Genomic DNA, 25368 nt, shown 5'->3' with positions numbered 1-25368 from the left:
CCAGAATTCCCAGTATACCTCTGTACTCCTCTCCAGTCTATTCCCTGGTCCCAGAATTCCCAGTATACCTCTGTACTCCTCTCCAGTCTGTGCCCTGGTCCCAGTATACCTCTGTACTGCTCTCCAGTCTATTCCCTGGTCCCAGTATACCTCTGTACTCCTCTCCAGTCTATTCCCTGGTCCCAGTATACCTCTGTACTCCTCTCCAGTCTATTCCCTGGTCCCAGAATTCCCAGTATACCTCTGTACTCCTCTCCAGTCTATTCCCTGGTCCCAGAATTCCCAGTATACCTCTGTACTCCTCTCCAGTCTGTGCCCTGGTCCCAGTATACCTCTGTACTCCTCTCCAGTCTGTGCCCTGGTCCCAGTATACCTCTGTACTCCTCTCCAGTCTATTCCCTGGTCCCAGTATACCTCTGTACTCCTCTCCAGTCTATTCCCTGGTCCCAGTATACCTCTGTACTCCTCTCCAGTCTATTCCCTGGTCCCAGAATACCTCTGTACTCCTCTCCAGTCTATTCCCTGGTCCCAGAATACCTCTGTACTCCTCTCCAGTCTATTCCCTGGTCCCAGTATACCTCTGTACTCCTCTCCGGTCTATTCCCTGGTCCCAGTATACCTCTGTACTCCTCTCCAGTCTATTCCCTGGTCCCAGTATACCTCTGTACTCCTCTCCAGTCTATTCCCTGGTCCCAGTATACCTCTGTACTCCTCTCCAGTCTATTCCCTGGTCCCAGTATACCTCTGTACTCCTCTCCAGTCTGTGTCCTGGTCCCAGAATACCTCTGTACTCCTCTCCAGTCTGTGCCCTGGTCCCAGTATACCTCTGTACTCCTCTCCAGTCTATTCCCTGGTCCCAGTATACCTCTGTACTCCTCTCCGGTCTGTGTCCTGGTCCCAGTATACCTCTGTACTCCTCTCCAGTCTATTCCCTGGTCCCAGTATACCTCTGTACTCCTCTCCAGTCTATTCCCTGGTCCCAGAATTCCTCTGTACTCCTCTCCAGTCTATTCCCTGGTCCCAGTATACCTCTGTACTCCTCTCCAGTCTATTCCCTGGTCCCAGAATTCCTCTGTACTCCTCTCCAGTCTATTCCCTGGTCCCAGTATACCTCTGTACTCCTCTCCAGTCTATTCCCTGGTCCCAGTATACCTCTGTACTCCTCTCCAGTCTGTGTCCTGGTCCCAGTATACCTCTGTACTCCTCTCCAGTCTGTGTCCTGGTCCCAGTATACCTCTGTACTCCTCTCCAGTCTATTCCCTGGTCCCAGTATACCTCTGTACTCCTCTCCAGTCTATTCCCTGGTCCCAGTATACCTCTGTACTCCTCTCCGGTCTATTCCCTGGTCCCAGTATACCTCTGTACTCCTCTCCAGTCTATGTCAGGCACACAATCACATTGACGCTCCAATAATAACCCTCAGACACCACAATTCCAGATGTTTATTCCATCAGCTGCAGAATCCTCCAGGAAGTGTACAGATACAATGTAACATTACACTGTACAATGGAATGATTCCTACATGATCAGAGAGTATAGCAGACCCCCCCCTCCCATTGGTGGATAGAGGAATGGAAGAACCATGGCTGAATTATTTGTCTCTGCTGCACATCCCCCCCAACTATAGAACCCCCACCCTCAACTTAGGTGATGTATAGAAAAGGGGTGTGTATATACAGTACAGGGATGGCGCTCTATATAATTCCCCTCATCTCAGGTAATGTATAGAGGGGGGGGGGGGTGTATATACAGCACGGTCATGGCACTCCGCATCTCAGGTAATAGATAGATGGGGGGGGTGTATATACAGTACAGTCATGTCCCTCTATGCACCATCATCTCATGTAAAGAATAGGGTGGGGTATATACTGTAGTCGTGGCTCTCCATGACATCCCTCATCTCAGGTATTGTATAGAAGAGGGGGTGTATGTACACACTACAGTCATGGCTCTCTATGACACCTCTCATCTCAGGTGATGTATAGAGGTGGGGTGTATATACAGTACAGTCAAGGCTCTCCATGACACCCCACATCTCAGGTAATGTATAGGGGGTGTATATACAGTACAGTCATGGTGCTCTATGATACCCCTCATCTCACATGATGTAAAGAAGGGGGGTGTATATACAGTACAGTCATAGCTATCTATGACACCCCTCATCTCAGGTAATAGAAGGGGGGTTTATAAACAGTACAGTCATGGCTCTGTGATACCCCTCATTTCAGGTGATGTATAGATGGGAGTGTTTATACAGTACAGTCCTGGCTCTCTATATGATACCCCTCATCTCATGTGATGTATACGGGTGTGTGTGTGTATATACAGTACAGTCATGGCTCTCTATGATGCCCCTCATCTCAGGTGATGTATAGGGGGGGGGGGGGTTTATATACAGTACAGTCGTGGCTCTCTGACACCCCTCATTTCGGGTAATGCATAGAAGAGGGGGGGGGGGGTGTAGATACAGTACATTCATGGTGCTCTATGGTGACCCTCATCTCAGGTGATGTATAGGGGGGGTGTATATAGTACAGTCATAGCTCTCTATGACACCCCTCATCTCAGGTGACGTATAGGGGGGGGTGTATATAGTACAGTCATGGTGCTTTATGACACCCCTCATCTCGGGTAACGTATAGAAGAGGGGGGGGGGTTTATATAGTAAAGTACAGTCATGGCTTTCTATGACACCCCCATACAATCCAGTGACATTTCTTAGGATGAATATCCAGAAAACTCACAAGGAATTCCAGGTGACATAATGTTGTATTTTATTGGAAGTTTGGTGGTCATAATACACAATATTTACCATTAACCAAAAAAGAAAAAGAAAAAAGGAATTTAACCAATAAATACATTTTTACCATGTGCTTGATGCGCGATTAACTGCTAAATACAGACTGTACGTCACCCTGGGTCAGCAGGCGTCTCGCCACCCTCGCAGTAGCGCACCCCTCTTAATGGACCATTCCCCACCCATGGGTCATTCCAGATCAGCTCCCCACACATATGACAACCGGGGGACCTCAATGTGACCAAATCATATTACAAATAAAAGCCAGTAGCGCCATCATGCTAGAAGCAGCGATTTGTAAATACGGTAAAACTGGAACAGTTAGTATAAATAATGTGGGGGGAGGCGGTTACAAAGGAGGGGGGGCGGAGTCACTCCGGTGCGGGTTTCACTTGTTTGGCCGCCTCCATCTTGGACAGAGTCTCATCCCACATGACGAATTGTTTGGAGAGGAGAAGAGTCTGAAGTCGGCTGGTTAAGGAGAACACATCAGTCACACAATATACAAAGCAAGGACCTCCATCATTCACAGATCACAGCTGTAGGTGAGGGACGGCGGGACAGATTGATAGAAATCACCGCTGGCGGATCAAATCAGATTATATGGTTTTGGTAAATCTGAAGACAAAAATCTAATGGTGTGTATGGGGGTCTTCGGCTCCATTCAGATTTGTGCAACTTCTAAATCATGAGATTTCCAGTGCGACTTTACATTGCGACTTTAAATGGGTGCAACTTGTGGTTTAGCCACTTGCCAACCGCGCTAGAGCCAACTGACAGCTACAGCGAGGCCAGCCAGTTCTAGAAGGGGGTCATGTATGACGGCCTCATGTGATCACGCCCTCCGGACACAGCTGATCACAGCGGCTCTTTACCATGTGATCAGCTGTGTCCAATCACAGCTAGCTAAAACATGATGTAAACAGAAGCTTTTCTTTCCTCACACTAACAACATGAGGAGAGCCGATAACCGGCTTGTGTAGCAGGGACCTCTACACCGATTATCAGTGCAGTCCCAACACTGCCCACAACTGCTGCCAATCAGTGCTCAACAGTGGGCTACCAGTAACACCTCATCTGTACCCATCAGTGCCACCTCATCCTTACCCACCAGTGCCACCTCATCCGTGCCGCCTCATCCGTACCACCTCATCCTTGCCCACCTCATCCGTAACCACCAGTGCCACCTCATCCATACCCACCAGTGCCACCTCATCCGCACTACCTCATCCTTACCCACCAGTGCCGCCTCATCCTTACCCACCAGTGCCGCCTCATCCATACCCACCAGTGCCGCCTCATCCATACCCACCAGTGCCGCCTCATCCATACCCACCAGTGCCGCCTCATCCGTACCACCTCATCCACCAGTGCCACCTCATACGTACTCACCAGTGCCACCTCATCCTTACCCACCAGTGCCACCTCATCCGTACTACCTCATCCGTACCACCGCATCCACCAGTGCCACCTCATCCTTACCCACCAGTGCCACCTCATACGTACTCACCAGTGCCACCTCATCCTTACCCACCAGTGCCACCTCATCCTTACCCACCAGTGCCACCTCATCCGTACCACCACATCCACCAGTGCCACCTCATACGTACTCACCAGTGCCACCTCATACGTACTACCTCATTCTTACCCACCAGTGCCGCCTCATCCACCAGTGCCACCTCATACGTACTCACCAGTGCCACCTCATCCATACTACCTCATTCTTACCCACCAGTGCCGCCTCATACGTACTCACCAGTGCCACCTCAACCGTACCCACCAGTGCCACCTCAACCGTACCCACCAGTGCCACCTCATTCATACTACCTCATCCATACCCACCAGTGCCGCCTCATTCGTACTACCTCATCTGTACCCACCAGTGCCGCCTCATCCGTACCCACCAGTGCCGCCTCATCCGTACCCACCAGTGCCGCCTCATCCGTACTACCTCATCCATACCCACCAGTGCCGCCTCATTCGTACTACCTCATCTATACCCACCAGTGCCACCTCGGGCTGATCTGGAGTCAAAAGCCTTGTACACACGATCGGATTAGACGGGAATTGTGTGATGGCAGGCTGTTGGCGGAAAATCTGACCGTTTGTACGCTCCATCGGACAATTGTTGTCAGAATTTGACAACAAATGTTGGATGGCATGCGTTTAAATTTTTCGACAACAAATGTGTGTTGTTGGATTATCCGATCGTGTGTACACAAGTCCTTAAAAAAAAACAAAGTACAAACACGTATGCTCAGAAGCAATGCTCACCATAACACAACATTAGCAGAAGTTACCCCAAAGGGTGGCGCTAAAGAGCAGAAATACCACATAGTTTTGTGTTTATTGGCCGACAATTCTTTGCCGTTTGTATGCGAGACAAGTTCACGGCCAACGCCCTTCAGACAAAAGTCCTACGCTTTGTCCGCGGAAAATCCGATCGTGTGTACGAGGCTTAAGATGGATGTATTAGGGATGGTGTGAAGGTACAGGATTTGGGGCTCCTCCGACACCTCGGGGGCACGCCCAGGGGGGCTCCTCAGACACCTCAGGGGGCACGCCCAGGGGGGCTCCTCAGACACCTCGGGGGCACGCCCAGGGGGGCTCCTCCGACACCTCGAGGGCACGCCAAGGGGGGCTCCTCCGACACCTCGAGGGCACGCCCAGGGGGGCTCCTCAGACACCTCGGGGGCACGCCCAGGGGGGCTCCTCAGACACCTCGGGGGCACGCCCAGGGGGGCTCCTCAGACACCTCGGGGGCACGCCCAGGGGGGCTCCTCAGACACCTCGGGGGCACGCCCAGGGGGGCTCCTCAGACACCTCGGGGGCACGCCCAGGGGGGCTCCTCAGACACCTCGGGGGCTCCTCAGACACCTCGGGGGCACGCCCAGGGGGGCTCCTCAGACACCTCGGGGGCACGCCCCACGGGCGATTTGCACACACAGTTCTACTGTCAATAGCAAATTAAACTCATTAATTATCTAATAAAAAATTTTAACTTGTCATTGTACAGGTGTAGAAGTGAAAATTTTTTAAAACAAAAGCTTCGCACACACGATCGGACTTCCATCTGACTTTTCCGTGGATTTTGGTCCGAAGGGTGCTGGCCGTGAACTTGCTCTGCATACACACAGCCCAACATACACCAATTTACCTGATTTTTCAGCTCTTTACTGCCACCCTTTGGGCAAATTCTGCTATTGTTGTCTGATGTTTAGCATTGGTTCTGAGCATGCATGTTTGTACTTTGGATTTTAGTTGGACGGACTTGTGTACACACGATCGGATAATCCGACGCAACACGTTTATTGTCAGTTGGTGAGAATGAACAGCCAACAATTGTCTGATGGAGCGTAGAAATGGTTGGATTATCCGACACAACACGTCCGTCAGATGATTATGGCCATAAAAATCGGATCTTGTATACGGGCAAAGACTGAGGCTGGGTTCACACCTATGCGAATTGGAGGTGGGTTTTCACCGCATCCAGTTCAGGAGATTGTGGCTGGCTCCCTGTGGAGCCGGTTCAGACGTCTCCAGAGCGGCTCCGGTGTCAATTGCACTGGATTCCGACCTGAAAAGGTGAACAGGAACCTCTGCTGTGAGCTGCTCCATGCGGCAGAGTGAACCCAGTTTAAAATGTGCCATGGATGACTGGTAAACAAGCAGACCCACGCCGCCCCCTGGTATATACACAGCGCCACATCCCTGCACTCCTCATACAAAGGATACCAGCTGGTTATAATCCTCCAGCAGCTTCTTGGTCTCAGTAGAGATCTCCTCACACTGGTCCTAGGAGAAAGAAACAGGTACAGTTAGAATGAAGCAAATGAAAGTCGGTCACTTGCAGAGAAATGTCTGCGAGGGTTGGAAATGATCAGGGATGGGCTGGCCATCGGGACTACCGGGAGATTCCCGGTGGGCCGGTCGGAGGTCTGCGGCGATCTACCCTTCAATCGTCGACAGCCGGCACCTAAAGGGTAGATCGAGATTTATCCAGCATGCAGAGTAGCGCAGGAAGCGTGTGTAACAAGTTCTCTCTCACGTCACGCTGCGGCTGCTCCCCGCCGGCCCCTCCTCTCTTCTCATCCATCCCCATTTGCTTGTGACATCATCTGGGATGGACGAGAAGAAAGGGGGGCCGCCGGGGGGCAGGGAGCAGCCGCAGCGTGACATGAGAGAGAACTTCTTACACACGCTTCCTGCGCTACTCTGCATGCTGGTTGGTAAACAATGTGTCCTGATGTACTATGTGCCCTGACCCCCGTGTCCTGATGTGCCCCGTGTCCTGAGCCCCATGTCCTGATGTACCCTGAGCCTTGTGTCCTGAGCCCCATGTCCTGATGTACCCTGAGCCTTGTGTCCTGAGCCCCATGTCCTGTGCCTCGTGTCCTGATGTGCCCTGAGCCCCATGTCCTGTGCCTCGTGTCCTGAGCCCCATGTCCTGATGTACTATGTGCCCTGTGCCTCGTGTCCTGATGTGCCCCGAGCCCCATGTCCTGTGCCTCGTGTCCTGATGTGCCCCGTGTCCTGATGTGCCCCATGTCCTGATGTGCCCCATGTCCTGATGTGCCCCGAGCCCCATGTCCTGTGCCTCATGTCCTGATGTGCCCCGAGCCTCGTGTCCTGATGTGCCCCGAGCCCCATGTCCTGTGCCTCGTGTCCCGTGTCCTGATGTGCCCCGAGCCCCATGTCCTGTGCCTCGTGTCCTGATGTGCCCCGTGTCCTGATGTGCCCGTGTCCTGATGTGCCCCGAGCCCCATGTCCTGTGCCTCATGTCCTGATGTGCCCCGAGCCTCGTGTCCTGATGTGCCCCATGTCCTGTGCCTCGTGTCCTGATGTGCCCCATGTCCTGATGTGCCCCGAGCCCCATGTCCTGTGCCTCGTGTCCTGATGTGCCCCGAGCCCCATGTCCTGTGCCTCGTGTCCTGATGTGCCCCGTGTCCTGATGTGCCCCATGTCCTGTGCCTCGTGTCCTGATGTGCCCCATGTCCTGTGCCTCGTGTCCTGATGTGCCCCGTGTCCTGATGTGCCCCGTGTCCTGTGCCTCGTGTCCTGATGTGCCCCGAGCCCCGTGTCCTGTGCCTCGTGTCCTGATGTGCCCCGAGCCCCGTGTCCTGTGCCTCGTGTCCTGATGTGCCCCGAGCCCCGTGTCCCGATGTGCCCCGAGCCCCGTGTCCCGATGTGCCCCGAGCCCCGTGTCCCGATGTGCCCCGAGCCCCGTGTCCCGATGTGCCCCGAGCCCCGTGTCCCGATGTGCCCCGTGTCCCGATGTGCCCCGAGCCCCGTGTCCCGATGTGCCCCGAGCCCCGTGTCCCGATGTGCCCCGAGCCCCGTGTCCCGATGTGCCCCGAGCCCCGTGTCCCGATGTGCCCCGAGCCCCGTGTCCCGATGTGCCCCGAGCCCCGTGTCCCGATGTGCCCCGAGCCCCGATGTGCTGAGCCCCGCGCCCCGATGTGCTGAGCCCCGCGCCCCGATGTGCTGAGCCCCGCGCCCCGATGTGCTGAGCCCCGCGCCCCGATGTGCTGAGCCCCGCGCCCCGATGTGCTGAGCCCCGCGCCCCGATGTGCTGAGCCCCGCGCCCCGATGTGCTGAGCCCCGCGCCCCGATGTGCTGAGCCCCGCGCCGGTCTGGATGAAGACCAGGGCAGGGCTGTGGAGTCAGAGGAAATGTTGGGTACCTGGAGTCGGAGTCGGCAAACAATGCACGGACTTCAACTAAATTTAGATTGTCAGAACATTTAGGAGTCTAAAAATGTATCTACCAACTCCACAGCCCTGGTCCACAGCCACGGCCACGTTTTTGTCCCAGTCCAGCCCTGCAAATGATTACAGAGCTGCATGAAGTGCCTGGCCTGACACTGACAGTGAGCACTGCCCAGCCCGGCACATACTGCCTCCTTCAAGACCAACTGCAGACAAAACTGTTTCAGTTTTAAACATAACTACACGTCCCACGAACCTTTGCTTGTGTATTGCACATGCGTCCTACTGTGTCAGCTGGATCAGATACCTACTCATTGTGCAAATGCGCATCTGGGAACACAATGGCCTCCTGTCCCTGGTGGAGAGCACTCCACGTGCCTGCCATCCTTTCACATAGGTATTCTAAAATGATGCAAAAACTTTAGCTGTGCAATCTGCTGATCAGTTGATTATACACTAATAAAATGGAATCAAGCAAGTGATCAGCAGATTGCACAGCTAAATCCAATCGACAATTTCTCCTTTCAGTCAGTCTTCTATGGCAGGCGAGTCAGGACTTGCACCCGTGTGAGGAGTCTTCTATCATTCATTGTGCCGGGGAGTCTCTCACCTGGAGCGCCGATTTTCCTTTGCCGTCTACCCAAAAATTTTCGGGTAGCAGCTCTTAATTGTACGGTCTCTATGGAGCCCCACCCAAAAATCGCAAATGTGTTTCAGCAAATCTTCACCTTGTTACAGATCTTCATAAAGAGAAGGGCTGGGCCTATACAGTGTATCCGGAAAGTATTCACAGCGCTTCACTTTTTCCACATTTTGCTATGTTACAGCCTTATTACAAAATGGATTACATTTATTATTTCCATCAAAATTCTACAAACACTCCCCCATAATGACAACGTGAAAGAAGTTTGGTTGAAATCTTTGCAAATTTATTAAAAACAAAAAAAAAAATCCCATGTACATAAATATCACAGACTCCGCCCCTTATACAGAAGACTCCTCCCATGTACAGAAGTATCACAGACTCCTCCCAGGTACAGAAGACTCCTCCTATGTACACAAGTATCACAGACTCCTCCCAGGTACAGAAGACTAGTCCTATGTACATAAGTATCACAGACTCCACCCCTTGTACAGAAGGCTCCTCCCATGTACATAAGTATCACAGACTCTGCCCATGCAAAGAAGACTCCTCCCATGTACAGAAATCACAGACTCCTCCCAGGTACAGAAGACTCCTTCTATGTACAGAAGTATCACAGACTCCTCCCAGGTACAGAAGACTCCTCCCATGTACAGAAGTATCACAGACTCCTCCCATGTATAGAAGACTCCTCCCATGTACATAAATATCACAGGCTCCTCCCATGTACATAAATATCACAGGCTCCTCCCATGTACACTCAGAATTGAGCTCAGGTGCCTCCCGTTTCCACTGATCATCCTTGAAATGTTTCTACAACTTGATTGGAGGCCACCTGTGGTAAATTCAGTTGATTGGACATGATGTGGCAAGGCACACACCTGTCTATAGAAGGTCCCACAGGTAACAGTGCATGTCAGAGCACAAACCAAGCCATGAAGTCCAAGGAATTGTCTGTAGACCTCAGAGACAGGATTGTATGGAGGCACAGATCAGGGGAAGGGTACAGAAACATTTCTGCAGCATTGAAGGTCCTAATGAGCACAGTGACCTCCATCATCCGTAAATGGAAGAAGTTTGAAACCACCAGGACTCCTCCTAGAATGAGCCGGCCAAACTGATCGATCGGGGGAGGAGGGGCCTTACTCAGGGAGGTGACCAAGAACCCGATGGTCACTCTGACAGAGCTCCAGTGTTTCTCTGTGGAGAGAGGAGAACCTTCCAGAAGAACATCCATCTCTGCAGGCCTCCACCAATCAGGCCTGTATGGGGGAGTGGCCAGACAGAAGCCACTCAGTAAAAGTCACATGACAGGCCGCCTGGAGTTTGCCAAAAGACACCTGGAGGACTCTCAGATCATGAGAAACAAAATTCTCAGGTCTGATGAAACAAAGATTGAACTCTTTGGCCTGAATGCCAAGCGTCATGTCTGGAGGAAACCAGGAACCGCTCATCACCTGGCCAATACCATCCATACTGTGAAGCATGGTGGTGGCAGCTTCATGCTGTGGAGATGTTTTTCATCGGCAGGAGCTGGGAGACTAGTCAGGATCGAGGGAAAGATGAATGCAGCAATGTACAGAGACATCCTTCATGAAAACCTGCTCCAGAGCGCTCTGGACCTCAGACTGGGGTGAAGGATCATCTTCCAACAGGACAACGGGCCTAAGCACACAGGCAAGATAACAAAGGAGTAGCTACGGGACAACTCTGTGAATGTCCCTTGAGTGGCCCAGCCAGAGCCCAGACTTGAACCCGATTGAACATCTCTGGAGAGATCTGAAAATGGCTGTACACTGACCCCCCCCCCCCCATCCAACCTGATGGAGCTTGAGAGGTCCTGGAAAGAAGAATGGGAGAAACTGCCCAGAAATAGGAGTGCCGAGCTTGTAGGATCATACTCAGAAATACTGGAGGCTGTGATTGGTGCCAAAGGAGCTTCACCAAAGTATTGAGGAAAGGCTGTGATACTTGTGGACATGGGGGGGGAGCCTGCGATACCTGTGGACATGGGAGGGGGGGGAGCCTGTGATCCTTGTGGACGGGGGGGGGGGGGGGGAGCCTGTGATCCTTGTGGACATTGGGGGGGAACCTGTGATTCTTGTGGACATGGGAGGAGCCTGTGATTCTTGTGGACATGGGAGAAGCCTGCGATTCTTGTGGACATGGGAGGAGCCTGCGATTCTTGTGGACATGGGAGGAGCCTGCGATTCTTGTGAACATGGGAGAGGAGCCTGCGATTCTTGTGAACATGGGAGAGGAGCCTGCGATTCTTGTGAACATGGGAGAGGAGCCTGTGATTCTTGTGAACATGGGAGAGGAGCCTGTGATTCTTGTGAACATGGGAGAGGAGCCTGTGATTCTTGTGAACATGGGAGAGGAGCCTGTGATTCTTGTGAACATGGGAGAGGAGCCTGCGATTCTTGTGAACATGGGAGAGGAGCCTGCGATTCTTGTGAACATGGGAGAGGAGCCTGTGATTCTTGTGAACATGGGAGAGAAGCCTGTGATTCTTGTGAACATGGGAGAGGAGCCTGTGATTCTTGTGAACATGGGAGAGGAGCCTGTGATTCTTGTGAACATGGGAGAGGAGCCTGTGATTCTTGTGAACATGGGAGAGGAGCCTGTGATTCTTGTGAACATGGGAGAGGAGCCTGTGATTCTTGTGAACATGGGAGAGGAGCCTGTGATTCTTGTGAACATGGGAGAGGAGCCTGTGATTCTTGTGGACATGGGAGAGGAGCCTGTGATTCTTGTGGACATGGGAGAGGAGCCTGTGATTCTTGTGGACATGGGAGAGGAGCCTGTGATTCTTGTGGACATGGGAGGAGCCTGTGATTCTTGTGGACATGGGAGGAGCATGTGATTCTTGTGGACATGGGAGAGGAGCCTGTGATTCTTGTGGACATGGGAGAGGAGCCTGTGATTCTTGTGGACATTGGGGAGGAGCCTGTGATTCTTGTGGACATGGGAGGAGCCTGTGATTCTTGTGGACATGGGAGAGGAGCCTGTGATTCTTGTGGACATGGGAGAGGAGCCTGTGATTCTTGTGGACATTGGGGAGGAGCCTGTGATTCTTGTGGACATGGGAGGAGCCTGTGATTCTTGTGAACATGGGAGAGGAGCCTGTGATTCTTGTGAACATGGGAGAGGAGCCTGTGATTCTTGTGAACATGGGAGAGGAGCCTGTGATTCTTGTGAACATGGGAGAGGAGCCTGTGATTCTTGTGGACATGGGAGAGGAGCCTGTGATTCTTGTGGACATGGGAGAGGAGCCTGTGATTCTTGTGAACATGGGGGAGGAGCCTGTGATTCTTGTGAACATGGGGGAGGAGCCTGTGATTCTTGTGAACATGGGGGAGGAGCCTGTGATTCTTGTGGACATGGGAGGAGCCTGTGATTCTTGTGGACATGGGAGGAGCCTGTGATTCTTGTGGACATGGGAGGAGCCTGTGATTCTTGTGGACATGGGAGGAGCCTGTGATTCTTGTGGACATGGGAGGAGCCTGTGATACATGGGCGGAGTCTGTAATACTTCTGTACATGGGATTTTTTTTATTTTTATATAAATTTGGAAAAAGATTTCAAACAAACTTCTCTCACGTTGTCATTATGGGGGATTGTTGTTAGAATTTGGAGGAAATTAATCCATTTTGGAATAGTCCGGGTCTCCGTTTACAGAAACTGATTGATGTGTATTAGATCGCAGGAGATACTGAATGTGTGCGTGTGATGTTATCACGTGTGACCACTCACAGCCAATCAGCATCGCCCCCATACTATCTTCCCCAATCACAGACATGACTGACCTGTTGCTGGATGTGGATCTGGGAGAGACTCTGTAACTTGGAGACCTGAGATGGAACCGCTGGGTGGGAAGAAATACAAAAATATATGATGCAATGTATACATTCCCTTGTAACCCCTCCCTCCCACTTCCCGTCCAATAAGATAAGGGATGCCTCTGCTGCATCCCTATGGAGTCATCACTAGGGGGAATTTCTCTATTCTCTGTGCTGAGAATCGGTTGGGAGGGGCTGGCAGGCTCCTAGAAATGTTATACTGCCGCCCTGCCTTTAGCGTTGTGTTAAAGAACAGATTCCTGGCATTCCTTTAGATGTGCATGTTTACCCCTGTTGGCCACTGCAGACTTTATCTGTACAATCTGCTGATCAGTTGCTTGATTACATAGTATTAGAGCCGTGGTCTCATAACTGCCGCCTACAGACCAGATGTTACCCTTTGCTTGCCTTTATCTGGACCTCAGAGCACTATTCCTCCCAATTATACCAATGATGGGGCACCATTCCTCCCACTGACCACCAATGATGGGACACTATTCCTCTCACTGTCACCAATGATGGGGCACTATTCCTCCCACCGACACCAATGATGGGGCACTATTCCCCCCTCCGACACCAATGATGGGACACCATTCCTCCCACCGACACCAATGATGGAACACTATTCCTCCCACTGACCACCAATGATGGGACACTATTCCTCTCACTGTCACCAATGATGGGGCACTATTCCTCCCACCGACACCAATGATGGGGCACTATTCCCCCCTCCGACACCAATGATGGGGCACTATTCCCCCCACCGACACCAATGATGGGGCACTATTCCCCCCACCGACACCAATGATGGGACACTATTCCTCCCACTGACACCAATGATGGGACACTATTCCTCCCACTGATACCAATGATGAAACGCTATTCCTCCCACTGACACCAATGATGGGACACTATTCCTCCCACTGACACCAATGATGGGACACTATTCCCCCCTCCGACACCATTGATGGGGCACTATTCCTCCCACCGACGCCAAGGATGGGGCACTACTCCTCCCACCGACACCAAGGATGGGACACTATTCCTCTCACCGACACCAATGATGGGACACTATTCCTCCCACCGACGCCAATGATGGGGCACTATTCCTCCCACCGACACCAATGATGTGACACAATTCCTCCCACTGACACCAATGATGGGACACTATTCCTCCCACTGACACCAATGATGGGACACTATTCCTCCCACTGACACCAATGATGGGGCACTATTCCTCCCACCAATGCCATTTTCTACTCCCACTGGTCACAGTCTGGCCCCATCTAAAGTCTTAAAGGCCCTTATTATAAAAAGTTTGTAGACCCCCTTTGTATTAGAATATAATCAAGCAACTGATCAGCAGATTGCAACACTTTATCATTCATGTCTAAAAGGGATGCCAGTATGTATGTATGTACACACACACACACACACACACACACACACACACACTTGGAAACAGCAGTGTAGTGAATGAAACCAGCCCTGAATATCACAGCCACGTGATGAAAAGCAAAAATGATTGATGGCAAGAGAAAGCCAATCGCTGTGAGCCGTGGGCAACAGCAGCAGGGGATGGGAAGGAGAGGGGTGATCGATGACGATTGAAGCCGCTCAGTCTGGTCTGAATGGTCAGGACATAGTGGGATGCCTGGAGGCTGTCCGCAGGGGCCGCAGCTTACCTTTGATGTGCTCGCTGTCCATGAACGGCTGCAGGGAATGGAGCTGCTCCAGCAGGGCGGCCTGAGACAGAATATACGACTCCTCTGCAGGGGGAAAAAAAACAAGAGTCACAACCTGAGCAGCACGGCTTCCTTACATCACCCCATCCATCTACTACTGGCAACACAAGATATATACATCTCTAAAATTCTGCACAAGAGAGGGCACTTAATCCAATCTGCGGGTTCCGGGCACTGAATGTCCTCCGGCACCCGCTGATCATTGGGCAGAGACACAGAAGGGGGATCTGCCAATTTAAACAAGGCAGATCTCTGTTCTGACAGGGGGGGGGGGGGGGGGTGCATTCTGTGTTCAGGGAATACAATTCATCACTTCCCTTAGTACACAAACACAGGCTAGGCACACATTTAACCCGTTGATCGACCCCTGCCCCCTTCCCAGCCAGTGTCGTTAGTACAGTGACAGTGCGTATTTTTAGAGCTGATCACAGCATTAGTGTCACTGTAGACTGTCCAGTGCAATATTGCAAACCAGCTATAAGTCGCAGACTGCCGCCATTACTAGAAAAAATAAAATTATATATAAAAATTCCAGTATAAATAAAAAATAAAAATAAAATGTAACATACACGAAATGATTATAACAGACCTGGGACATGTTTGGGTGCTCAAAAGAGAATACAGTGTAACCTCGGATTCCGAGCATAATCCGTTCCAGGAGAATGCTTGTAATCCAAAGTACTCGCATATCAAAGCGAGTTTCCCCATTGAAGTCAATGGAAACGATAAAAAAAAAAAAAAAAAATATGTTCTGCATGGACTTCAATGGCATGCAATGAATAACAGGTTGGATGTAGTAGCGCTTGCCCAATATATAATAGAATAAATAAGGTGACAATCCAAAATAAATGAAAGTAAAAAACGTCAATCCACCACCGACTGTGGGTCTAAAAGTGTTCCACTCAAATTGATGTCCAAAGAATGACCACCCAACATATAGAGTTCAAATGTGGTAAGTCATGATGAGTGGTAAATAATAATTGGATAAAGAAAACACAATTATGCCAATGACAGCACAATATAAATCATTAAGAACAGTGATCACAATAAAAATAGTGACATCCAAAAAAGTGCTTCAAAAAAAGTGCATAGTGCAACATAATGCAATAACAAAATAGTCCACAAAATGATCCAAACAAGTAGCATGCATAAGTGAGCATGAACAAAAATAATTACAAATATATATGTTGTGCCAATCAAACCAGAAAGACAAATAGATTTCTGGCAGTATAGTGTTAAAAAAAAGTGTGTCCAGTGCACAATCCGTGCAGGAAAGAATATATAAATAATGTTCTATAAAAATATTTCAATCAATAAAATTGAATGAATAGGTGACAATCTATATATAAATTATAAAGTGCAAAAAGTGCTTCAATGAATCCATTAAAGAAAACTTGAGTGGTTGATGCTGAACGTGCAATCGTGCTTGAATACAATCCTTCAGGCTCCCCACAGTGTCTGGAGAATAGTGTGTTCCAGCCCCTTACCTCTGGAGGGCTTTACATAAAGCCTCTATGTTAATACTCCCAAATACGGCGGCTTGCTGCTCCACTCCCATATACCACGGCTCATGGGTTAAAGATGACTCTCAAATGACAAAAGGGAAGCCATTTGTTGAAGATGCAGAGCCACAAAAGGATTCCACGTCGCTTTCAGCTTACTCCACAGTAGCAACGTAATCAAATGTTACTTCCCAATCATGTGGCTGCAGCAGAGCAGGCCATGTGCTTTCATCTGCACTTCAACAAAGTTTGTTGACGTGCAGATGAAAGCACATGGCCTGCTCTGCTGCAGCCACATGATTGGGAAGTAACATTTGATTACGTTGCTACTGTGGAGTAAGCTGAAAGCGACGTGGAATCCTTTTGTGGCTCTGCATCTTCAACAAATGGCTTCCCTTTTGTCATTTGAGAGTCATCTTTAACCCATGAGCCGTGGTATATGGGAGTGGAGCAGCAAGCCGCCGTATTTGGGAGTATTAACATAGAGGCTTTATGTAAAGCCCTCCAGAGGTAAGGGGCTGGAACACACTATTCTCCAGACACTGTGGGGAGCCTGAAGGATTGTATTCAAGCACGATTGCACGTTCAGCATCAACCACTCAAGTTTTCTTTAATGGATTCATTGAAGCACTTTTTGCACTTTATAATTTATATATAGATTGTCACCTATTCATTCAATTTTATTGATTGAAATATTTTTATAGAACATTATTTATATATTCTTTCCTGCACGGATTGTGCACTGGACACACTTTTTTTAACACTATACTGCCAGAAATCTATTTGTCTTTCTGGTTTGATTGGCACAACATATATATTTGTAATTATTTTTGTTCATGCTCACTTATGCATGCTACTTGTTTGGATCATTTTGTGGACTATTTTGTTATTGCATTATGTTGCACTATGCACTTTTTTTGAAGCACTTTTTTGGATGTCACTATTTTTATTGTGATCACTGTTCTTAATGATTTATATTGTGCTGTCATTGGCATAATTGTGTTTTCTTTATCCAATTATTATTTACCACTCATCATGACTTACCACATTTGAACTCTATATGTTGGGTGGTCATTCTTTGGACATCAATTTGAGTGGAACACTTTTAGACCCACAGTCGGTGGTGGATTGACGTTTTTTACTTTCATTTATTTTGGATTGTCACCTTATTTATTCTATTATATATTGGGCAAGCGCTACTACATCCAACCTGTTATTCATTTACTCTGAATGCGTGAGCATTTTTAGTAGTGGCTGCTGCCTATTAACTGCTTTATATGTTATCTATCGTTATTTTAGTTTATTATTGCCTTGGCTAGGTTGATTTGCGCATTAGTTCCCCCCCTTTTTCACAATGGCATGCAATACCGCATGTGGCCAGAGGTGGGGGCGCCAGAGATCCTCGGAAATAGTCGGAAAGGCCCGAGGACAGCTCGGCTGACCTCAACAAACCTCAAAAAGGCTTGGGAACTGAGTATTTACGGGTCTTTCCGAGCAGCTCTGACGCCTCCCTCCCACCTCAGGCCAAAAGCAGTACTGCACACCACTTTGGCCTGAATCCTGCTTGTTTTGTGAGACAGCGCTCGTATTGCGAAACGTTCGGATTGCGAGTAACGCGGTTAACGAGGTTCCACTGTATATTCCATAGTTTGTAGACGCTATAACTTTTGCATAAGATCAATATACGCTTAATGGGATTTATTCAATTTTTTTTTTTTTAATACCAAAAATATGTAGCAGAATACATATTGGCCTAAATTGGTGAAGAAAATGTATTTTTTAAAAATTTTTTTATTGGGTATGTTTTATAGCAGAAAGTAAAAAATCATTTTTATTGAGAATTGTCTGTCTTTTTGTTTATTTTTTTTTTAATTTTTTTATTTAAAGATGTGTCACAGGTACAATAAAAAGATAACTTCTCAGTGCAGTCAATCAGGGTCAGGCTTATAAAGGTACAACCAAAAGTTACATATTGTATTGCGAAAGATTAAGGCAAAAAAGTTAAATGCAGTAAGAGATACAAAAAACAATCATACCTATTTTTTTTGTTTACAGTGAAAAAAAAAAAAAAAAAAAAAAGAAAAAAACACACACAATTGCACGTTAACCACTTTAACCATGTTATTGCTAAAAGACCAGGCCACTTTTTACGATTCGGCACTGCGTCGCTTTAACTGACAATTGCGCGGTCGTGCGACGTGGCTCCCAAGCAAAATAGACGTCATTTTTTTTCCCCCACAAATAAAGCTTTCTTTTGGTGGTATTTGATCACCTGCAGTTTTAATTTTTTGCGCTATAAACAAAAAAAAGTGACAATTTTGAAAAAAAAAAATATTTTTTACTATAATAAATACTATATATATATATATATATATATATATATATATATATATATATATATATATATATATATATATATATATATATATATATATATATATATATATATATATATATCTATCTATATAAATAAATGTTTTCCTCCTCATTTTAGGCCGATACGTATTCTTCTACATATTTTTGGTAAAAAAATAAAATAAAAAAATAATAGCAATAAGCATTTATTGATTGGTTTCCGCAAAATGTATAGCGTCTACAAAAATAGGGGATAGTTTTATAGCATTTTTATTAATATTTTTTTTTTCTAGTAATGGCGGCGATCTGCGATTTTTATCATTATGGCGACATTATGGCGGACACATCAGACACATTTTTGGGACCATTGTCATTTATACAGCGATCAGTGCTATAAAAATGCATTGGTTACTGTGAAAATGCCACTGGCAGTGAAGAGGTTAACCACTAGGTGGCGCTGTAGGGGGTCAAGTATTATACAGGTATTTGTTACCACTTCCGGACATAGGTCGCCTCGGTGACCAACGCCTACTGTCCCCCCCCGGCTGTCTTCTGGGACACACACTTTGGCTGCCGATGTTGCGGGCGCTCTGGGCAGGTAAGTGCCCCAATATTAAAAGTCAGCAGCTGCAGCATTTGGAGCTGCTGACTTAATATATATTTTTTTAGGTGGACCTTCACTTTACACAGTGGTAAAGCACCGCTAAAATGAGCCGCGCTTTACCGCTACCGGCCGGTGCTTTCAGTGCGAAAGCTAAACAGCCATGCAGTGTAAGGGCTACATATTGATTGGACAGATCAGATTGGTCTTTGTATAATATACGCCGATTCTGATCAATCCGAAGTGGATTGTACAAAGATTGTAATGTGTATGGGGACTAGACATATGCAATTCATTTAGTTTCCAATTCGTTTTTTAACGGAAATTCGTTAAATCCAAAATTTTCGTGTTAACAAATTTTTCAATTTCTGAATTTTTTAATTGGCGAAAAACCGCCCCCCGCTCAACAACTTTGGGGGGTATGCTCATTTGTCCCTCATTCTGAAGTTAAAAAGTTGGGGAGGTATGATATCCGAATTTTTTAATTTCAGAATTTTCGCATTTCAGAATTTTCGTATTTCGTTTTTTTTTTAAGAAATTTTTCAATTTTCGAAAATTATAAAAACCTGAATTTTTGAAATTCGGAATTTTCGAAATTTGAAAATGTAAAAATTAGAAATTTTCGAAATTGTAACATTCAAAAATCTAAAATGGGAAATTTCCGAATTTTTTGGAATTTTCCGAAAATGTTTCTCATTTTCGTTTCATTCGTTTTTTTTTCGGAAATTTAGTTTTTTCCGTTGTATTCGTTTCAGTGTGACTTTTGACAATGCAGCGGTGCGCTTACGGTACGTTAGGAAAAGTCCTGCAAGCAGCATCTTCGGGGCGGTCTGGGAATCGCTGTATTTAGCGCTCCCAAAACGCTCTGCCCATTGAAATTTTCGAATTTCCCGAATTTACGGTAATTTTTTTTTGGATTTTCCAGAATTTCCGAAAAAAATAATAAAAAAATAAAAAAAATACGAAAATAACAAACAGTGCACATGTCTAACGTTGACCCCCATCACCTGGGCTATGAGATCTACACCTGGGCTATGAGATCTACCCGGAGTGGGAGGAGTCTCACCTGCCAGGATGTATTCCAGTTTCATGGCGTCGGGAACGGCCACCCGATCGATGTACTGAGGATCCAGATATTTGATCAGATCATCAACTGAAGAAAAAAAAAAAAAGAGAGAAATATAAATCACTAATGAGAGCAAACTGTAATACCGAACTCACAGATCTATCACCGGGGGAGGGGGGGGGCATCAACTGCTGGAGATCCCAGGAAATGAGAGCCAAGAAGAGGAGGACTCCAGAAATGGAATGTCACACAAGCACAACCAACCAATGGGTTCTTTTTAACCTTTTGTGAGTGTATTGAAGCCAATGTCATACAAAGTATCATTGGGGTAGATTTGCACAGTTTTTACAGAGGCGCAGCGCACCGTTTTGCCGCTGCACCTCCGCAAATTACCTGCGCTACCCTTGATTCACGAAGCAGTAGCTCCGTAAATTGCGTGGGCGCTCCGGCAAAATGCCCGGCGTAAGCGCGCGCAATTTAAATGATCCCGTAGGGGGCGTGGATCATTTAAATTAGGCGCGTTCCCGCGCCGAGCGTAGTGCGCATGCTCCGTCGGGAAACTTTCCCGACGTGCATTGCGGTAAATGATGTCGCAAGGACGTCATTTGCTTCAAAGTGAACGTGAATGGCGTCCAACGCCATTCACGATTCACTTAAGCAAACGACGTAAATTTCTAATTTCGCAACGCGGGAACGACAGGTATACGTAGCATTGGCTGCCCCTGCTAATAGTAGGGGCAGCCTTACGCGAAAACCGCCGTACGCAAACGACGTAAACTGCGTACGCAGGGCTCGCATAGGGTTGTGAATCGGCGTTAGTATGCAATTTGCATACTCTACGCTGACCACTACCGGAACGCCACCTAGCGGCCTGCGTAAGAATGCAGCCTACGATATGCGGGCATAAGGGCCTTATGCCAGTCATTTCTTAGGCTGCAGTCGGCGTAACAAGGTTCCTGAATCAGGAGCATTCGTAACGCCGGGGCAAGTAAGCAATTGCGCTGAGCAACTATGGTTACGCAGACGCAATTGCTCTCTGAATCTACCCCAGTGTTTATAAACATTGTTCAGACAGGAAAGAGATACAAAGTAGCATTGTTTATAAACATTGATCGGATGGGAGATACAAAGTAAAATGTTACTTAGAGAGGAGATACAAAGTAACATTGTTTATAACATCACAATAAAACAATGTTACTTTGTATCTCTCTATCTCCTCTGATCAATGTTTATAAACAATGTTACTTTGTATCTCTCTATCTCCTGTCTGATCAATGTTTATAAACAAAGTTACCTTGTATCTCTCTATCTCCTGTCTGATCAATGTTTATAAACAATGTTACTTTGTATCTCTCTATCTCCCGTCTGATCAATGTTTATAAACAATGTTACTTTGTATCTCTCTATCTCCTGTCTGATCAATGTTTATAAACAAAGTTACTTTGTATCTCTCTATCTCCTGTCTGATCAATGTTTATAAACAATGTTACTTTGTATCTCTCCATCTCCTGTCTGATCAATGTTTATAAACAATGTTACTTTGTATCTCTCTATCTCCCATCTGATCAATGTTTATAAACAATGTTACTTTGTATCTCTCTATCTCCCATCTGATCAATGTTTATAAACAATGTTACTTTGTATCTCTCCATCTCCTGTCTGATCAATGTTTATAAACAATGTTACTTTGTTTCTCTCTATCTCTCCTCTGATCAATGTTTATAAACAATGTTACTTTGTATCTCTCTATCTCCCATCTGATCAATGTTTATAAACAATGTTACTTTGTATCTCTCCATCTCCCGTCTGATCAATGTTTATAAACAGTGGGCCGGATTCAGAGAGAATTTACGCCGGCGTATCCATAGATACGCCGCGTAAAACTCAAATCTGTGCCGGCGTATCTTCTTTCTGTAATCAGAAAGCTAGATACGCCGACATTAAACTAAGATCCTACTGGCGCAATTCTATTACACCGTCATATCTTAGGGCGCATTCTCACGCTGGCCGCTAGGTGGCGCCCCCGTCGTTTTCGGCGGAGAGTATGCAAATGACCTAGATATGCCGATTCACAAACGTACGTGCGCCCTGCGGTAGTTTTTTTTACGTTTGCGTGAAGGCTTTTTCGGCGTAACGTTGCTCCTGCTATTAGGAGGCGCAGCCAATGTTAAGTATGGACGTCGTTCCCGCTCCGAAATTTGAATTTTTTACGTTGTTTGCGCAAGTCGTTCGCGAATAGGGCTGGACGTAATTTATGTTCACGTCGAAACCAATACGTCGTTGCGGCGTACTTGGGAGCAATGCACTCTGGGATATGTACACGGACGGCGCATGCGCCATTCGTAAAACACGTCAGGTCATCACACATTAGCATAAAACACGCCCCCCCTTCCACATTTGAATTACGCGCGCTTACGCCGGACCTATTTACGCTACGCCGCCGCAACTTACGGAGCAAGTGCTTTGTGAATACTGCACTTGCTCCTGTAAGTTACGGCGGTGTAGCGTAAATACGACCGTATCAGTCCGCGCCCCTACCTGAATCTACCCCAGTGTTACATTGTATCTCTATCTCCTGTCTGAGCAATGTTTATAAACAATGTTACTATTATATTATTATTATATTGTTGAGACAGGAGATAGAGAGATACAATGTAACTCCCTGTGCCGTTATTGGCTCTCCGGATTTCTGGCAGGACGTGTGACCGGCTGAAGCAAGGCAACGACAGGAAAATGGGCATAGGAGAATGCAGCATGAGGAGTGAGACCACCCAGAGGTGGGCGGAGCATAGTCGTTATTGGTGGGGGGTCACTCACTCTTCTTGTACAAGGTCTTCACACGCTCTCTCTTCCCGGCGAGGTTCCCCAGAGACACCTGAACCTTCAGCAACCCGTCCGCAATCTGCAGGGGGAGGGGAGAGGAGATCAGAGACATCCTAGAGGGAAGGTGTGATACCGGGGGGGGGGGGGGGGGGGTCACCATAGAACACTGGGGGTCATGTTCGGGCCAGATTGGGAGGGGGGGGGTTGTGATGGGATCACAGGAGGGGTAATCATAGTATGGAGGGCATAAGGTGATCACAGGAGGGGGGAGAAGACATCAAAAAGGTAAACATTTGGGGCAGCGGGTGGGGGGGGGCTGAATGATAGAACAGAGGGGACACTTGGGGGGAGGGGAGGGAATCACAGTGCGGGCAATTATAGTTGGGGGGGGAGTGGTTATAGAACAGGTTGGACCATGGGGGGGGGGGGATTTATACAACAGGTGGGGCCATTTGAGAGGGGGGGGGTTAAAAAAAAACAGAGAGGACCATTTGAGGGGGGGGGGGGTTATAGAACAGATGGGACCATTTGGGGGGGGGGGATATTATAGAACAGATGGGACCATTTAGGGGGGGGAATTTGTAGAAGAGAGGGGACCATTTGAGGGGGGTTATAGTGCAGGGGGGTCATAACAGAATGGATCTTTCCGAGGGGGGGGATTATAGAACAGGTGGGACCATTTGGGGGGGGGGGGTTTATAGAACAGGTGGCACCATTTGGGGGGGGGGTTTATAGAACAGGTGGGACCATTTGGGGGGGGGGGGTTTATAGAACAGGTGGCACCATTTGGGGGGGGGGGTTTATAGAACAGGTGGGACCATTTGGGGGGGTAGATTATAGAACAGGTGAAACCATTGGGGGGGGGGTGATTATAGAACAGGTGGGACCATTTGGGGGGGGGGAGATTATAGAACAGGTGGGACCATTTGGGGGGGGGGGGATTATAGAACAGGTGGGACCATTTGGGGGGGGGGGTTTATAGAACAGGTGGGACCATTGGGGGGGGGGGGATATTATAGAACAGGTGGGACCATTTGGGGGGGGGGGGAGATTATAGTACAGGTGGCACCATTTGGGGGGGATATTATAGAACAGGTGGGACCATTTGGGGGGGGGGGAGATTATAGAACAGGTGGGACCATTTGGGGGGGGGATTTATAGAACAGGTGGGACCATTTGGGGGGGGGAGATTATAGAACAGGTGGGACCATTTGGGGGGGGGGGGTTATAGAACAGGTGGGACCATTTGGGGGGGGGGGGTTATAGAACAGGTGGGACCATTTGGGGGGGGGGGTTATAGAACAGGTGGGACCATTTGGGAGGGGGGGGGAGATTATAGAACAGGTGGGACCATTTGGGGGGGGGAGATTATAGAACAGGTGGGACCATTTGGGGGGGGGGAGATTATAGAACAGGTGGGACCATTTGGGGGGGGGAGATTATAGAACAGGTGGGACCATAATGGGGGGGTGACAGACATCACAGGGGGGAATGATGGAAGAGAAGGGGGAGGGGGGACACTTTGGGGCGGGGTTGTCATGGTAACCGGGATGACATGACGAGGAAAGACAGGACGGGCGGTGACAGTTGGGGGGTCACACATCACCTTCCTGGCCGGCACTCGGCTCTCCCCGTACAGCCGCCTCTCCACCTCCTCTACTCGGCACTGCAACTCCCGAAGCTCCGCCATCACTGACTGTCACTCGGATTACACGTCATCCCGCAGCGACCCCACCCTGCGTTCCACCGACCGGACGTGACGACATCGTGCGGAACAACACTGGCTCCTCCCATTATACTCAGCTCTCCGCACTGCACTGGTTGCGGCTTGCATGTGGGCGGAGCCAGGGAGGAACACACCCCCTGACAGGTCTGATCCCTACGTGTGTCCCCGGCTGGAAGATATTCCCCTCACTTCCTGCTTAGGTGACACCTTTCAGGGGGGAGAAAAAAAACGATCTTTCTGTTTCTTTACATGAAGTAACATGGGGAGCAAGTCTAATTTCCTTCAGTAGTGGAAGGTTACAACTATGTCAGGTTTTTTTTTTCTTTTTCTTTCTGTGTTCCATTATAGAGATTTCTCTTCACTTCCTGTCTCTACGACACAACAGGAAGTGACAAGAAATCCCCAGATTATCCACAGGAAGGGAAATACACCCCCAGATTATCCACAGGAAGGGGAATACACCCCCAGATTATCCACAGGAAGGGGAATACACCCCCAGATTATCCACAGGAAGGGGAATACACCCCCAGATTATACACAGGAAGGGGAATACACCCCCA

The 25368-nt window shown here is 48.3% G+C and overlaps 1 protein-coding gene across 1 annotated transcript; it reads right to left on the bottom strand.

Annotated features, from left to right (window-relative positions):
* Positions 1–2757: 2757 nt before the first annotated feature.
* On the bottom strand, positions 2758–24836 carry DCTN3 (dynactin subunit 3). The gene is made up of 7 exons (XM_040335639.1): positions 24689–24836; positions 23077–23161; positions 20260–20346; positions 14676–14759; positions 12958–13016; positions 6533–6592; positions 2758–3258 (listed from the first exon to the last, which is right to left on the bottom strand). Exons 1-7 carry the CDS (start codon positions 24770–24772, stop codon positions 3169–3171), a joined length of 549 nt encoding a protein of 182 aa, XP_040191573.1. The 5' UTR covers positions 24773–24836; the 3' UTR covers positions 2758–3168.
* Between the last annotated feature and the right edge of the window lie 532 nt (positions 24837–25368).

Source organism: Rana temporaria, chromosome 1, assembly GCF_905171775.1.
Source record: "Rana temporaria chromosome 1, aRanTem1.1, whole genome shotgun sequence".
NCBI lineage: Eukaryota > Metazoa > Chordata > Amphibia > Anura > Ranidae > Rana > Rana temporaria.
Note: the sequence above shows the minus strand (reverse complement) of the source record. Positions and strands in the feature narration are given on the sequence as shown.

What these genes read in the sequence shown, in the direction of transcription:
- DCTN3 (XM_040335639.1), bottom strand. Translation starts at nt 24,772, where the DNA reads ATGGCGGAGCTTCGGGAGTTGCAGTGCCGAGTAGAGGAGGTGGAGAGG. An exon ending in GGACAGCGAGCACATCAAAG is followed by an intron (nt 13,017 to 14,675) that starts GTAAGCTGCGGC and finishes CTTCCCACCCAG; the next exon opens with CGGTTCCATCTCAGGTCTCC. An exon ending in TGGAGGATTATAACCAGCTG is followed by an intron (nt 3,259 to 6,532) that starts GTATCCTTTGTA and finishes AGCCGACTTCAG; the next exon opens with ACTCTTCTCCTCTCCAAACA.